General features: G+C 32.1%; 2 protein-coding genes across 2 annotated transcripts in view; one reads left to right on the top strand and one right to left on the bottom strand.

Moving 5' to 3' along the window:
* The first annotated feature begins 394 nt into the window (after window positions 1-394).
* Window positions 395-1,441, top strand: LOC147658150 (uncharacterized). Its single transcript, XM_086904886.1, has 3 exons — window positions 395-624; window positions 833-986; window positions 1,051-1,441. The coding sequence occupies exons 1-3, from the start codon at window positions 495-497 to the stop codon at window positions 1,142-1,144; spliced, it is 378 nt and encodes a 125-aa protein (XP_086761012.1). The 5' UTR covers window positions 395-494; the 3' UTR covers window positions 1,145-1,441.
* Window positions 1,442-10,989: 9,548 nt separating this feature from the next.
* Window positions 10,990-18,775, bottom strand: part of so (SIX homeobox 1 protein sine oculis) — a 49,645-nt gene continuing 41,859 nt past the window's right edge. The window contains exons 6-7 of the transcript XR_015291153.1: window positions 11,626-12,016; window positions 10,990-11,072 (exon numbers count right to left, since the gene is read on the bottom strand). The gene's annotated coding sequence lies outside the window, so the exon portion shown is untranslated. The remainder of the gene's footprint in view (window positions 11,073-11,625; window positions 12,017-18,775) is intronic.

The raw sequence follows: 18,775 nt of genomic DNA, 5'->3' as shown, positions 1-18,775 counted from the left end.
GGCAATGACATCATCGCTTGTACAGTTAATTTATTTTTCTTTCTTAATTTTCGATTCACGTCAAAATATATACAAGCAATCTGTTATATTTTATCGAAATATTCTATTATTTCTTTCATCGAATAAAATTTGTAATAATAAATTGTTTAAAGACACACTTTTCTTGTAAAGTGTCGAAACTAAATTTTTTTAAAAACTGCCGCTCTCAATCTGTTTTACCATTATATGATAATGTTATTTATAATCATTGTTGATACTTAAAATTTATACATATTAATAAATCTACTAAAATATTTAATGTAATTTTTAAGAAATACTTAAATATAAAAATCATATAATTTCTACGATATATTATCGACTAGATAACCAAACTAACATAATATTAAATGTCACTAGATATCCCATTCACATATCTTCAATTATGTTAGTAACATTTTTTAATCGGAAGTGACGTTTTTATAGATAAAAAATCAGCGGCATATTCAAATATAATTATGCAAGATAGAATTTGTATAGAATTAACATTCGACAAAATTATAAGTTATAGTAAAAAAAAAAAAGTGAAAGATTTTTGGAAATTTATAGAAGAAACAAAACCTTTTGAGCCTTTTAAAGTAATATTAGGTAATTATATTTCATTTCTTTCATAAATTAATTTATAAGATAATTTATAAATAGTAATAAAAATATTAAGAATATAATGAATTAAATATGATAAGGAAGTACAAGTTTTATTGAATTTCAATTTTCATTTCAATTTTTATATGTATATATATAAAACCAAAAATATAAATATGTAATATAAAAAAATTATATATATAAAAATTTATAGATAAAAAGTTGTCAATAAAAGAGGAACATGAAAATTCAAAACATGAAAGAAAATGGTACAATCAATTAAAGTTATTTAAGGAACATAAATTAGACAAAATAGCACTTGCAGCAGGTGAACGATGTAAATTTTGTTATGACCATGCTAAGCACACGTAAGTATAAATGCTGAAGGACTGATTAGAGATCAAAGATTATTACTTTATTTTTCTAAAATAGAAGTCCAGAAATGTGTGATATAATAGAAGAATCATATGATGAATTATTAAATGATATGAAAGCTTTTGATAATAAATCAAATAATGACAAATAAAAAACTCAAAATTAATGTTGAAGAAATTTTCCAGATGAATCATCCAACATACTAATAATTACAATTATAATTTGTCATTAATCATTAGAATCATTATTTTTGTAATATTTATTGACATTTTAATAAGAAGAAAATTAAATTATCAAATATATAAAATATATATAAATATATAATAAAAAAACAATGTTTTTCTTAATAACCTAAATTGATTGTTGATAATCTAGATTGTCATATACAATATCTATGAATACATAAATTGTAGAGAAACTATCAATAATATACTCAATATAAAGTAAACTTTATTCATGTTTAACTGTTCGATAGAATTAGAAATTAGAACAAAATAAAATAAGTATATATATATATAATATATAAGCAAGACATTATACACTGGCCGAGGTTCCGAGCAGTATCGAATTTCTGTGGTGCAGGAGGTCGACGTGGTTCGAGTAAGGTGTTCTGCCACGGGAGCCATGAATGGGCTCGAAGATGTTGAATCCTTGCACATCTGGCCCTTCGAGTCTCTCGCGTTACCTTCTTATTGTCAGTCGTGTATCCAAAAATTCATACTGGATGACCGTTCACTGTAGATTGATTAATATAAACGAAAGAATCTTTCATATGCACATTATAATAATAATATAAATTTATATGAATAATTTATTTAATTAGCCATTTCAATAATATTTAAATTAATTATGAATTTTTATATGTACTCATTTGAATTATTTTAGAAAAGGAAAAGAATTTAAGATTAGAAATGAAAAAAGGAGATATAATGTAGAAAAATAAATGTATGGTTTTTTTTAAATGGCATAATTAGTAAATACTGAAAAAAATTAAAAGAGTAAAAAATTAATGAATAAATATACTGATAATTAAAAATAATAAAGTTTTATGTTCGCAAACCTTAAAAAAATAATGAAGTAACGTGTGCATAGCTATTTTTGAAAATAATGTGTTAACAGCGAATAGCAAATGTTATTTTTATCGAAAGATTTATTTTATTTGTTTAAATAAGGTTTCATACTGTATACCGTTACATCCAAAATGAATGGAAATTATAACCAAAATTAAGAGACTCTCGTTGCGGCATTTTCATTTTCATATTATTATTCGAACTGTATCGTAATGTTCATATAATAATCAAAATACAATCATAATTAATTTACATTTACATACGATGCGATTTGTGTATTATGTTTTTGCATAAAATAGCATTGTTCGATCCAGTATAGTCAGTCTAATAAACATGCAATAATAACGTAGTTTATTCGATCGAATAACAGTGATCTCTCCATTTTATTATATTAACTAATAATAGAAGTTAGAAGTCAATTAATTTTGTAATGAAATAATTCGATCATTACATATATACTTATATAATGAACAACACTTTTTTATTTTTCTATTGTTCCTTGCCTTTTATCGATTTTTCTTTTTTTATTTATTCTTATTTATTATAATAAATATATATTATTATAATTTCTGCATAAATTTATTCATTCTAAAATTTATACTTTTTTATTTTAAATAAGTTAATATATTGAAATAATTAGAAATGAAGAATAAAAATTAAATGAATTATTTTTATTCTTTATAAATATTAAATTAAAAATATTATAATAATCGCAAATAGAAGATATTATAGAGTAGTACAAACGAAATACAAGGACAACGCAATCATAACTTAAATCATTTTTTTTTTTTTGAACTGAATAAAATTCACAGTGCTGAAAATAAAATTATTAATGAATAAAATATTAATAACAATAGGATTGTTAAGAAATTAATCTTGGTCAATGTTAAATAATATACAAACCACAAAAACAAAAACGTTACGAAAAATATTGAAATAAAATAAATGCAAAGCAACCAATGAAATAATTTAAATAAAGAAAAACGACGAAAAGGGAATAAGAAGAAAAGATAGGATAAGAAGAAAAGATAGACGGAAAAAAGTATCAACAAAAGATAACAATAAACAGATAATAAAGAGATCAAAAAAGTGGAATTTTTATCGACGAGGTATAATACGATCGAGACATCGGCGTGCGTTATTTTCATTGAGCGCGCACGAAGAAGACAATGAGCGTAAAAATAGAGAAGAACCACGGTAGAACTCGCGCTCTAGGGACAAAAGAGAGTGGCACCGTGGGGAACCCTACCTCTTCGTGAGGAGGGACTCGTGGAGGGGGCCCACGTTGACGGAGATTCGACGAAGCAGTGATGTTTAATCGGTGTTGGCCCGCATCAGGTTGATCGAGGACCCCCCAGCCTGGCTGTTGGACGACGACGACGACGACGACGACGATGACGATGATGACGATGGAGGACGAGAACCAGGACGAGGACGAGGACGACGAGGACGAGGACGTGGGCTTTCGATTTACGGGGTAAAGGGAGGGACAAGGAGAAACAAGAATGGGGGAAGGATAGGGGGGCGTAAGCGGAACCAGGGTGGGTAACAGGGGAGAGAGAGGCTGCGCCGTGCCGATGAAGCGAACAATGGAGGCGGGATGCTCATTTGTCTGCGGGCATTGTTGTTCACCCGGCCGGAAACACGAGCTCCGTGATCTCCTTTCTCTCTCTTTCTCTCTCTCATCGACTCCCTCCCTACTCCTTCTCTTTGTCACTCCCCCTTTCACGAATCGTTTCATTCTAACTCGCCCTCTTCCTTCTTAACGATAGACAGATTTTCCGATCATTCGCGAATACCACGATGCTACCAATGATATTTAGGATTTCGATTCGATATCATATATGCATATACAGGTTTCGTTGAAATAATTTTTATCCGATTGACGGAGGATTGAAGAAATGTAACATGATGCATTACGCAATATTAGAAGAAGAGTCGATTCAATTTTTGGAAATAAGACAAGGAAATTTGAATTCAATCTTGACGCTATATAAAATAAAAAAATTATCTTTTCTTTTAGAAGTTTCTTTATGGAAACAAATGGAAGATTCCTCGGTGAATGATGGACAAAGCAAAATTTCAATTTTCTAAATTCAATGTCATAAATCATCTATCGTATCGATTAAAAAAAAGAGCCTATCTTCAATCGCATCGATTTAGTGAACCACTCTATATCATCCAGTACGTATTCAAAATTCATCGACGTCTTCTCCGAGCGTGCCACTTCGAAGAAATCCAAAAAACCGGCGACGCGATCGAGGGGAGCGTTGTGCTCGAGAGGAGCGTTTGTAGTTTACATCGGCTGCCCACCGATGCGGAGACGGTAGCCATTTTGAAGATAGAGGGACCCAGTTCGTGGCTTCTCTCCTATATACATATATGTATGAATGTATGTATGTACGCGCGTGTATATATATATATATATATGTATATGTATACATGTATATAACTAGCGGGCGAGGAATGTAGCAGTGGAACACGGGCCGAAAAGAGGAGACGAACGGTGAACGCGAAACGAGGCTAACGCAGGGTGGCTTCTGGCTCATTGGGCAGACGTACAAATTCGTCGCGACGTATCCGTGGATTACGTGAGGGCCTGGCACACTTGGTCCCCGAACTTCGGTACCACTTCTCTCCACGAGAATGCCACGCACAGAGGGACACGTCCCCGCTCTTATCTTCGACATCGGCCTGGAGCTTCCTTCTTAACGGCTGACCGGACACGAGCTACGCGCGCGTACGCGATGCGCCTTGTCCAAGCCGTTCTTTATTCTTTCTTTATTCTTCTCTCTCTTGTTTCTTTATTTGTTTCCTTGGTGTGCACAGCTTTGCGCTCGTGGATAATGGTCTCCACCCGCATTACGATATACGGTTAAGATTTATAGAATGATTGTCATTTTGCCACTTTCGTGGGATGTGAATAGAATTTTCTTTTTCTTTTCGATCGTTTGTTTCCTGTGTAGATGAAAATTTAAGGGTTAATTTATTGGCGAATTAATTCTTTTGTAATTGTTTTAAAATTTAATTGTTTTTTTTTTCTTTGACAAATCGGCATGATACGATATTTTTTTTATTTCTGGTTTTAGATATTTCATTTCTATGATTATCTATGTGAAATTGTTTATACATATTAAAAGGCAATATAATTAGCGGATATATAATTGAAGCACATTAAAATATATTTCTACATCTGATAATAGTTGTATATCTGAAAAATAATCACACTGAATTGATCACATAAGTATTAGATTTGTGCGTGAATTTAAGTACCTACGCTTAATTCATTCGATAATTCCTTCGATAATTAACGTGAGTGAAATCGATTCTGGTCATAAATGCATGTTAAATTGTCCCAATTAAACGTATAAAATTGACTCGTTGTTATTACATCATCCATATCATCCTTGATCTTAATCTGTACTGGAATCGAACGTTCAAACTCTGTGTATCGAGTATCAGCAATTAACATAGAAAATTTTCATGCGAAATATGCTTTACTTACGTTCGTTTGGGAAATTCACCGAACTACACGGGAATGAGATTCATATGGCGCGTGTACGGGCGAATTAATTAAACGCGTATACACATTGCAGCCTGCAACTTGATGCCCCGGCCGCATATACGTATAATGTTGCGATATGTAACCAACCAATAGAGTGCAACATTGTACACCATGCCTATCCCGAGCTATAATCGGTGATCGATCGTACTATATTGGATACCTGTACACCTTGGAACGGTAATCGGGAAGAAAAACTGAAAAATTTCGGTTTTTTTTTTTTAATGATCAATCATATTATATAATTTTAATCATATCATATTTGTTTATTTGGAATAAAATAGTTTAGCAAATAAGAAAGCGTATCTCCTCCCATTGTTTTAAATCTTTCGATAACAGAAAGATTTAGATATTCATAGAACAAGAATAATTTGAAAATTGAAAAAATAAATGTAAAAATAAAAAAAAATTGAGATAACTGTATACGCAAAATTAAGTATTACGTTAAATAAATAAGTAAAAAAAAAAAAAAAATCAATCATTCACATAAACAATTTATAGATACTAAGATAGAGTAACAAGGGAGTGGATTGATCTCGAGATGAACGAAACGATGAATGCAAAAGTTACTTTGTGCCAGGATCGGCTTCTGAAAAAACCGGGTCGTCGATATGTAATTTGACGGAAGGATAATGCGATGTTAATAGAATGGAATATTGGCCATCTCTATAAATCATGGTTAATTTGGCACAGCTATTCGTTCTTAGCAAGCTTCCATTTCTTAACTCCAATTTTCTTTATCATCATCGACTTTCTTTATTTTTTTTTATCCATCGATCCTTCGACTCCTAATCGTGTATGGCTCCTGCCGGTTGAAGAAAGATCATAAAACGAGGCCCTCTTGGATGACCCTGGAACCCTCGCTTCTCGCTCTAAATTATACTTCTATTCTTGTTCTCCTCTTGAAACTTGCGAGAGGATCATCTTTTTGCCACATGCTTGGCCATTACATTTTTTCCATAGATCATTTAGGGGCAGTATCTGATGATGAAAATGGCATTTAGATTGATTTTGAAATTTATTTGTGATTTTGATATATCTATAGTTACCTTAAAAGATAGTCTCTCACTTTCTGACTTTTTGGTAATGTTGAAGATTGATGATATTTGAAAATTCAATAATTTTTTAGTTTAGTTTAATTTTTGTTATTGAAATATTTATATTTGTTAATGTAATGCAATTAATGTAAGTTTCAGTTATTTATAATCTGATGTTTGCAATTTATTTTATTCTTGTTTTATAACGTATAGAATAAATGTGCATTCATTTAGTTGCAATATCTTTCTATCTAATTAAATGTGCAGACGTTAGTTCTTCGTCAAAGCTATTAGTTCCGCTGCTGGGTCAGAATTGCTTTCTCATCGAACACGACAGGTGGACAGGCTCCATTGGCTCATAATCGATCGTTAGCAAAATAACAGTAACTATGATCAATTTGAACGATGAATTTGATCTTTTAAATTTCCATTATTCAAATTATAATTGAATAATATTCTTCCAATTAATATTCCGATTAAGCTCAATGAACATTTCCTATTTCTATTTCTTTTTTATAATCATGTATGAAGAAACTAAATTAAAAAAAAAAAAAAGATGAAAATATAAAATCGTAGTATAAATATTACATCAAATTAGAATGAAACAATACTTTCTATATTCTTATATTCAATAATTATTTTATTTTATTTTATTATAATTATTTTTTATTAAGTTCCATTTTTATAATAAAAATTCCACAAATTTTTCATCGTATAAGAATTAAATTAAAAATATACAATACAAAAGTGAACATTTTTTAAATATTTCTTTTCACTTGATTATTGAATTAGAAAAAAAAAAAAAATCAAAACGAATTGAATTTATTCGAATGAATTTCAAATGATTTAATTTGATAAACATTCTACGCATTCTTCGCCATTAAAGAATTACATCAAAAATATACATACCACGAAGAACGTTTTTTCTTTAAGTATCGATTCCTGTTTGATTACTAAACATTTGAAGAAAATAGGTCACCATGAATCGAATTCTTTTGAAATTATCGGCACAGCCGACTAATTCTCGTTAATGTTATCACTCTAAAATTACCCCTTTCGCTCTTGAATAGGTTGGTCATTGGGTGATTCGTTTAATTCCATTTTCGTTCGATTGTAAACAATGATGTCACGACGGTCTGCCACCAGCTCCATGCCGGATGTTATTCTTCAATTAATGTGTGCCTTATCGCCCGTAAGATTCTTACCTCCATCACTCCCTGGAAAAAATCTTATTCAGCAACCACGATCACGAAACGCAACACTCCTCCCCTTCTATCCCTTTACATCATAGTTATATCTGGTCTTCCTAAGAATATCGAACCTTCTTGAAGGAGTTTGAACAATTAATTGTTCAACTCTTAATCTATTGATAAGAAGAGAAAAAATAAATTATTCACTAAAGCATCTTTGGATTTGTGAAATACGAAAATAAAATACAGGATATCTATATTTTATATATAAAATTTTATATATTATTATATATAATATTTTTATATATTAACCATTTCTACATCTCAAAATTTTTGCTACCGAAAAATTCAACTTTGTACCAAAAGAATTCAACAAGAGATAATTTTCACGAGAAATTTTTTCGAAAATTCTAAATCTAGAAATCCACAAACGAGATTTCGTGTTTAAAAAAATATAAGTTAACAAAAAATGCAAAATTTTTAAAAAAAATTTAAAAGTGTCATCATGAATCTTTTCCTTAACAGTTGCGATTAACAAATCGATGCGTTCCAATTTTTCGTTTTACTTGAATAATAAATCCTTCGCTTTAGTAACACCGGAATATTTCTGTAAATGCGTTCATGTTTACCCAAATGAATCCATTGTTGTTGCATCGCTCCTCCAACAGGAAGAAAACATTAGATCCGTTTATTCGTGCAATTTGCCATGTAAATTTGACTAAATAATGTAGCATGATTACATGGAGTTTCGAACGAAATCGGCCGATCGTACGGCGACGTAGGCTATTTAGACATTCCGTTGATCGATCCTCGATCGGTATGATATAGATATAGATCTTTTAGAGATCGTGCCAGATGGCCTATGGCGTATCGAGGCCATTATGGGGCTGCTCGAGAATCCGTAATGAAATTAGAAATTAAAAGGAAGAAGACCCGTTCTTCGAGGTCTTTCGAGTCCTGCTCGGGATCGACTTGGACTTTTCCAAGAATGGTCGATCGATCGTCGTTACATTCGTCGGCAGTGAATTTTTTCTTTCTTTCTTTCTTTCTTTTTTCTTTTATCGTCGATCATTTAACGTTATAACGGGCGTTTAAAGTTTTCTATGTTTATCTATGGATAAATTATAGCCCTCCACGTCGAATACAATGTATCGAAACATCTGTTATTGCGATAAATCCGCTACGTGATCTGAATGATATTTATCTCGATGCTTTTTTTTTTTTTTTCATCGTATAAAATATTTACGTCCGAGCAGGAAGAATCGGCGAACGATAAAATGTTTTCGCCCATATCGGTTCGGTTTTAATGAAAAACATCCGCGTGATCGGATAAAAGTGGTGTTTACACAAAAAGCAAGGATACATAACGTGGTGTGTACACCGTTGAAATGGAAGTTAAGCGTCGAAAATTTAAAGCGGAACCACTGATTCTTGATGAATGAGGGAAGAGAGAGGGAGAGAGACAGGACAGGTTTTTCTCTTAACTGACGGTGAACGACGTTGCACGATCTGACGCAGCCAGACGGAACGAATTATTCTAATTCGTTCTGTATTCGGGCTGGCGCGTCTCTAGGAAACGGCCATTAGGCTTTTAGACGTGCCTAACCAGACCTAGACAATGGCTCAATTAGCGAAGGAGACCGACAACGAGCGCAATCATTCAAATGCGTCTTCGCCCTCCATTCTTTTTTCCTTACTTCCACTACTTCCGTTTATGAACATTGGAAAAATGATTGTTCGTTATAATATTCAATTATTACGCGATTAGATGTATAGCTATAAAGATTGAAGAAGAATAAATTACACGTAAAAAGAGAAAAAGAAATACATTATATTTATATATGATTATTAATAAAAAAATTTCCTCACTTGTATATATATTTATTTGTCAAATTAATATGTGACTAATATGTAAGATTTTTTTTTCACATATGACATAAAATAATTATATCATTCGAATATTTTTATTATAATTAATGATTTCGAATTTGTTGCTATGTTATTAGAACAGTTAGAAATTCATGATGGAACATAGTTTATATAATCGGGATAATTGCGTTTACAATTATGATTTTATATCTTGTAACAAGCATAAAAACACTGTTCTTAATATAAGGTCGATACGATGCGTAACGAACGAATCTGAAACCGTGAAATGACGCATTCGTATTAATTCTCTGCTTTAATTGTATCTGTTTAATAATGCAAAAGTTTTTTCTTTCTCTCTCTCTAAATTGCAGTATTAAATAGTTAATTACGGTTATTATCAAGCGTCTATATCAACATGTTGTTAATACTTCAAAGTCGAGAGATCATGAGAAAAATCGTAAAATCGTGAAATTCTATTCAGTCTATTTTTATCAATAGGTTATCAATTCCATTTTATTCAATAGATTCAAATAAATAAAGTTCTTTATTTTGTATCATTTCCTATATCAATACTATTTTGTATCATTCCCTATATCGATATATTTAATATTATCATTATCATTTTTTTACTTTTTTTAATTTTTAATTTCTTTATTTCAAAATTTTTCAAAAATTTTCCTTCTTGTCTAATCAAAATTCAAATTCAAAAGTTGCTACGATAAAAATAGTAATAAAAATTTGTGATTTTATTTCAATTAATTAAAATTATAAATATTTTTCATTTCCTATTATCTAAATATTCTTAAAATAAATTAAAAAAAAAAAAAAAAAAAAAAAAGATCTTTCAATGAACGCACCATTCTATTAGTGGAATACGCATAGCCCGAAGCCAGAAGCTTGAATTTCCTATGGCGACTTTTTCCTCGCGGCGTTACGAGAACGTAACATCTCACGTTTCGTGAATGGAAGGAACGGTACAAAAGAAAAAGGAGAAAGGGATGTATATGATATTCTACGATCGTTCGCGATGAACGAAACGACGCGCTCTCGACGCACTCCGGTCGATTCGTCATCGTCAACGACGACGGAGGAAGTGAACGGGTGGAGGGTTGGGGACAAGTTAAAGTATTAAGTAGCCGTCGCTGCGTCCGCTGTCAGTCTCCGCTCTAATTAATCGTAATTGACGGCCGCGCGAAGCCTCGCACATTGCTCGCAGCATGCACCGTGTATTTCTCTCTCTTTCTCTCTTTTTTCTCTATCTTCTTCCCTCTATCTCCTTGTCCCTCCTTGTTGCGCATCGTGTCGTGCTGCATAATCGTTCCGAACCTCTTCTTCCGTTCCTCACTCAAATCTGTTCGCGAACCACAGTCCACAATGTCTATCTGATTTTTCCAGCATTTTTTATTGTTACATGTATATATTTTTGTTTGAAAGTTTTGGAATATCAAGCTTCAAATTTAGTTTAAATTTTTCTTGAATGTAGTTACTTAATAAACTTAATCGAAAGCTAGCCTCAATTTAACTTAGAATTAATCCTAAACTTTTAGTTTAAACATAACCTATAAATCTAGTCTAAACTTAATTCTTTATGTTTATTTTTCTAATTTAAAAAAATCTCTTTAAAATTAATTCTAAATTTAAATTCTTACTACTAAAATTTACTTATATTTTGTAATCTTCATATTACTATAATATTATTATATTTTTTATTTGTGATTTATTTTTATGTTCTTATCCTTGTTGAATGTTAATTTGTTAGATTAAATATTGATATGACTTCAAGAAAACTATACACTAATTAGAATTTTTCCTAGTGATGGAATCAAGCAATCTACTTTTAGAAGTAGGACAAGGAACTTATGATTAAACCAGAACATGAATACTAGAAACATTACTTCCATTACCTCGACGTCAAACTAATTTCGATGGAGATGCCGTTAATTGCTCCAAATGCAAGCTATTATAACTGGACGTCTGTGTTCGAGATTCAAACAGGCGGATGGCTGAAGATAGACCAGAATTACATAACATTGTGCCCAATTTGCATGATTAGTTCACCCATTTTTCTTCCCCGTCCGGTCGGTTCACACATGGTCCACGCGCTAGATACTGGATTCTCACGGTACGTACGCCAATTGGAGTCAACTCATCTAAATACTCGCACTGCCCACCATTTGACGAAGCACGAGGAGGCCCATTATGTAACCAACGTGGTCAATTTTGCCCTGCATTCGACAATTGTTCGTTCCTTGTTCCTAGGGTATGAGCGATTCGGAACTGCTTATATTATAATCCCTAGAATGATAAATATATATATATATAATTTTAATTGGTAGATTATATCTATGTTCTAGTAAATTAATAATATTAATATTTAGATATGGAAACTTTTTTTACATAAATTTATAATAATAAAATTATTATTAAAAAGTTTATTTTATCTTATAAGTTATTCTTATAAGAATGATTGAAAAGCTTTGTATTTATTTTTGAATTCTAAATATTATCTGAATATTATATATTATGAATCTTTTCTATGATAGAATATTACAGATATAATATTATAAATAATATAATATAGATACTACATAGCATATTTTTTTTAAAAATTGTTCAACCTATAAGCACCGCAATAAAACCGCGAAATCGCATTGTGTAATCATTGGTTGTGAGAAATGTGGTTTTCGGAAGCAATCGATGTTCGATAAATAATATAAAAAATTTTTTAGTGATCGAAAAGAAATTTGAAATGTTGAAGAAATTATTTATACAACACAAATTACAATTACACAAATATAAAAAATGATTATAAAATCTTTAATTAAAATGCATATAAAATGAGCTCATTTTGTACATGTACGTTAACCTAACTTAACCTCATTCAGAATCATATAAAACGAAAAGAAAATTTCGCAATATAGAAAATCGAGCAAATAAATTATCATAATAATATATATTATAATTTTGTGTATATATATATATATATATACTTACAAGATTTATTAAATAAATTTATTAAATAGCACGCACAATGATTAATCGTTTATATACGCGAACGTTTACGCAGATTAGGAAGTAGCAATATATATATCGAAAATCGAAAACCGAAAATCAAAGATCGATATATCGAATTCGCATGCTACGTATCGAAGCTTCAACGCAATGATATGGTTTTCGATTTCTGTATTGAAACATGATTCTCAGTGGGGTAGGTCAACGATGTGGTATGCTATAATGTGTGCATGTATGTGTGAGCATATGGAAGGACGTACACACGTTGATATCGCGGTGTCGAAAGCGGAGAATAAATGTGTAATTTGTCATAGGAAAACAACGTCCTTCAGTTGTTGCGTTGGTAATTCTGAATGGATCAGTGACTGAAAGAGATTCTAACTAGTTCACGCGTATATATTAGATTCGCAACATAAATGTCTATTTGGAAATGTTAACTTTGCTTCTATCTATTCTATCTATATTCTATAAATAATATATTGATACATATGTATTCATAGTGTTCTCATTTATTAGATCACTTTATCATGAATGAAGATATTAGAACGGTTAAAAAGTCAATTTTCCTAATTTCGATATTGAATCTCTCCATCCATAATCATATTACAAAGTTGTCCTTTCCACGATACCGCTTGCAACGGTGAAGCTGCGGCTGTCCGCTGCACCGCTTAATTCCTGTCTAGAATTACAAGCAGCCAACGATCAACTCCACAGTCGCTCACCTGACACTGTAACTCACATACTCTCCTATTTCTATGCAGACTAAATTTTATTCCGTTAAAATGTTCACGTATTTAAAATGCTCACAATTCAATTTTTAAAACTACTTAATTTTTTAAAATTAAAATTAATAAAATAACAAATACTTTTCAACATTTTTGCAAATTCTATATCACATCACTAACACTAATAAAATGAAAAATAGATTTTTCTCTTTCACTTTAATCATCTAATATTATTTTAAATACATGTTACTTAATTTTAAAATTGATTCATTTTAATTAAATTTTTCATTTCTTCTAAAAAAGTTTTTTACTTTCTAATCTTTTCTTTACACTTTGAACAATATAAAGATTAATACTTTTATGTATTATAAAAAAAATGTCAAGTTTATTCTATAATCCAACATAATCTCGTCAGAAAAAGAAAGAAAGAAAAAAGAAGAGAAAAGAGTTATCATAACGAAATTATGTTTGCGTAGTCACCTAATCCCATAAATTTCACCCCAGGAAACTAGCGCACGCGTATCAACCCCCATAGCGTTATTCTTTCTTCGTGTTTCATTGGTCGACCGACTGGCCAATCATCTGCACGAAATTCCATAGTGTCATTGTACTGAAAGGAGGACGAGATCTTCGACATATGTTTGGTGGGCTTGAGTAGTCGGATTTCTATGGAGCGTTGAATGAAATTAGGGATAGACGCGGCACACTGTATACAACGATACAGGGAATTAAGAGAATAGTCGTTTATATGTTTGACATTCAATTCTCAATCATTTGAATAAAATTAAAATAATTCTTTATTTGAGATTCAATAATTCTATATTAAGAATTCAAACACATATGAAACAATTTTGCAGCAATCAGCTGCATCTTAATCTAAAAATTTAATTTCATTTTAATTAACAATTAAAAAACAATTAATGATTGTGAATATCGTAACATTTTCATCCGTAAAAATTTAAAATTCATTCTAATTCATCCCACTTAAATCAATTCTACAATAAATTCTACAATAAAGTCTAACATTCAAAGTCACTCACATTTATACGATGAGTCGTATTTGTTCTCTATTAGACCGGACCGTTGAAACCTTTTACAAATCCGTTGACATATCGTATCAGCTAAGGATAGATCGGTCCCATAGGCGCTTGACGGGGGCACATTACCTCTGTCACGTGTCGATCCATGGAGAAATTCGATTCATAAACGTCAAACACATGCTATAGATTTCACTAGACAGCCATTGTATCGGTCTCTGTGGTGTCAGTGACAATTTCTGACTACGTCGATAATAGCGAGCCGAATGATAGAATAGATATTTCTATGACTATGAAAGATGGCGCACAACAGCAGACATGTACTATATAGTATAGTTCGAAAACGCTTCCAGCTTAATGTTCTATCTTCGATACGATCGGTAGTTACTTAGCACTTCTCTGACGCTCGTTCGATCGTTATCGTCGCTTGCGAACCGGCCCTGCCCCCCTCGTTGGCCCGTTAAATTTATTGCGGGCCCCTGCGGAAAAGAGGCTGACGGCACATCTGCATTCTCCTTTCTTCCTCTTTCCCCCCTATCTTCCTGCACCTCTTTTCTTTCATCTCTAGTTGAAATGTGTTATATGTATAATTCCGGGAGAGATGGACGACGAAAACGTTTCGAATTTAAATATTTTGCGAATATGTTGGTAACTTATATAGTAATTATTGGCAATCTTTCTTGACATGTGTAATTTATCATAACGCAATATATATCTTTGGAAAAGAATCAGTGAAAAGTGAGAATTTTAGGTTATGGTTTGTGTCTCATTTATTGTTGCAAAAATGTTCTCTATCAATAATAATCTGATCAATTATCAATATCTATTAAGAATTCTACTTTGGTATGAAATGAAATAAAATATAGAGATAATAATCTGAAATGCAATATTATGTTTAATTATATAATCCATAAAAAAGAAATAGTGAGGATAAGCAATCAATCAAAAAATTTATTATATTCATTATTTTTATATCAAAAATATATTTCATAGCACATTTCTTTCGAAAAATTTTTAATTTTACGAACTAATTCTATATCAATATAATATTTCAGGATGTTGGTTAATTTTCGGTGAATCTAGAATCTAGAAATTCGGGAACGACCGTTCTAAGAATTTTAAGGTTTTTGAATTTTTCATTTTTGAAGACAGAGATTATTGCTGGACGTCGACCGTCTGGACCATTTACATTTTTACATATTAACCAAGGTTGATCATGGTTCAGGATAAAATGTTTGTGAGGTTAGGCTAAAATTAAGTAAAAAAATATTAAAAAACATGATAAATATTCAATCCAAATATGAAAAACAATAAAAAAATTAACTATTAATCACAATAATATAATATTATTATAATATAATCATTCAATGTTTGAAAATAATACAAAATTGGAAAATTTTTATAAAAAAGGTTAGAATTGATTTAATATAATATATCTATTTGTTTTCTACTATAAATATAAAGAAACTATAAATAATACTAACTCTAAATACAAAGAAACTATTTCAATAAAAGTAACAATAAATAAAATTAATTGTTATAAGTATTATTTTTCAGTTGATTTTTTAGCAATAATATAAAATAATATTTTCCAATCTTAAAATTTTTTTACATTTATCAAATACAAAAAGTTAAATATTAAATGTAGATAAATCTTCATATTTTAATTTCTTTTTTAATTATTATCTAAGATATATGATTGGCGAAACGATCGAAAGAAAAGTAGAGACCTGTCGAGGTCCAATTATTCGCGAGATTCGGTTACGAGAAGCAACGTCACGCGTCAAGTCAGGACGGGAGAGCAGCACGAGGGGACCTAGGAGCGTCGACACCATGGAGGAGAGGGAGGATGTAAGGTGACACCTCTGGGACAGGTCTGGCTTCCCGTCAAGAGCCCGTCCGAGATAATCATATTCATAATTCGCGAGTTCGCGGAACGTGCACCCGCGTCGTGCAAGAAAAGGACATTGTGGCGAAAGGTGACAGATTATTTTTATTTTAATTCTAGAAAAATTTGCCTTATAATGTATATCCTTTCTCTTTTTCTCTCTTTCCCTTTCTTGATATTAGAATAATCGATGATAATCAACGATCGTTGTTATCAATCATTTTCTTCATTAAGGAAATTATATTTACAATTACGCTTTCTCTTTTTCTGACATAAGTCCTTCCTGTTTCAGGATTTGAAAAAAATTACACGAATAATTGTTTCATTGAAATGACGAAAAAAATTGAAAACAAGTGAGAATAAAACAAATCTATATCACAGGACAAATAATCAAACATATATACAAATAATCAATTTCACAAAAACTAAGAACAAAACAAAAGCTAATCTATTTTCTATGAAATAAGAGCAAAGATATAAATGAAGAGAGATTAGAAAGAGACACGCGTGACCGTGATCCTCCGTACACGCAGTTATGGGCACGCTTAAAGGTCCCGACTGCGTGTGGGTCCGCGGATACGAGGACGTGTGGATGTCCAGGCGGGGCCCTGGCCCCGCTTGTAACCCGACACCAAAAGCTCTGGCTCCCCTCTCTGCGCCAACATCCAGTGCACAGAGTGAGACACAGAGTACGTCAGGCCCCCTTCGGTCCATTCGTTCATTCGTTCGTTCACTGCGATCCTCACGACCCAAAACTAAATCATAACCGTATTATGCGGACCGACAATAGGACCGCTCGCTATACACCGAGAAGCCGCCTCTAATCCGCCACTCCGTCGACATCTTGCTCCCGATGCTCCCATCTCTCCCTTTCTCCCTTTTATTTTTTCTTCTTTTTTTTTTCCTTTCTGTCTCTATCCCTTTTCATCGTTCTGTACACCACTTCCCTTCCTGGTGTTCCTTTCTTTTCTTTCCATCTTTTTTTTTTTGTTTCTCTTGTTCTTCTTTGTGGAAGAGTAGCATTGTCTTATCGTCCGGCTTCTACAATTCTTTCCACGTTTCAATATTGCTTCTTAAGAAGAATTGTTTTTACGCATTTTGATATTGATTATTGATGTATAATTTTCAAATTAATATTTTCATTTTTTCCTCTTATCAATCTTTTTCACAGCTAACACTCAATTCTTTCTTGAACCTTTCCACAACTGAACCTTTCTAAAACCTTTCTTTCTCTAATCTGTGTTCTCTTTTGCAGCAAGACCCCCGAGAACGAAAAGGACTGGTTGATAGTCGGAATTAAGCGATCTGACAAATTGCCGGGCAAAGGGTAAAGACGATCGGCTTGAAACGCGAATCAAGATAACCAACACACGCGCACACCAATCCCACCTTTGGAACTACACGACACCAGGGTTCACCACTTCAAGCCTGCCCACCTACGATTTTCCAGAAAGATTCCCGTTGAATCTTGGATATTCTATGAAGTCGCGGCCGGTTACAAAAAAAGGGGGTGGTCGCGATTTATCTCGACCTCGAGGTCCGTCCGAGCTCGGCATCGCGGTTAAAACGTCGGGGACGGAATTTAAATTTCACAAATTAGTCCGTCCATTACACCCTCGGTGTAATCAGGTCGGATGATCTCGAACACTCGCCCCACCAAGTTAGAGGTTTCGCTCTTCCACCTCCTTTGCCTCATTCCTCAGCATCCTCTCTGCCTCCGAGAGAAGCCTCGTCCACACGAGGTGGACGCAGTTCCTGGAAAGCGTGGGTGCCTCTTCCAGGCAGACAGGATCAGGATCTGGGCCCTCACAAATCATAACGCGGATGCACCAGAGATCCCGCATGGAGATCCCTTGCTGCTGCTCTTCTTCTTTCTTCTCGCGCGTATTCTCTTATTCCGAATATCTGCGCTCCCGAAAAGAAGTTTCGAATAACGATCAATTGCCAAGACATGGTTTTCTATCGATTTTCGATAAAACTTTGCTCGAGTTTCTTGTCTCAGGAAATATCTTTTGTAGGTTTTAATGGAAATTTGTGTTCAATTAGAAGTTGGTTAATTAATTAGTTAGTTAATAGTTTATTAGTTGTTCCAAGTAATATCAATATTTTTTCACATTTAAAAATATGAAATTAATTGAGTCTATAGAATTCAATTCAATTCAAAATTCATATTGTATTTTAAATATTGCATAAAAGAATTGTTCATTTAAAATCTTACATTACCTATTTATTTTTACTCAAAGAAGTTATAATTTGTGATAGGTACAATTTTATTTTTCATCTTATTTTTTTTTTTCTTTTAGTAAATTTTCTATATTCATCAATTTATCTAAAAAATTCTATCAATTCAAGAATCATTTTTATACACCCATAGAATCATCAATATCCAATA

This window comes from Apis florea, unplaced genomic scaffold (assembly GCF_048593485.1).
Source record: "Apis florea isolate Af1SG1 unplaced genomic scaffold, ASM4859348v1 contig_2350_pilon, whole genome shotgun sequence".
NCBI classification, from domain to species: domain Eukaryota; kingdom Metazoa; phylum Arthropoda; class Insecta; order Hymenoptera; family Apidae; genus Apis; species Apis florea.
The sequence above is the reverse complement of the archived record's forward strand: the minus strand, read 5'-3'. Positions and strand labels throughout refer to the sequence as shown.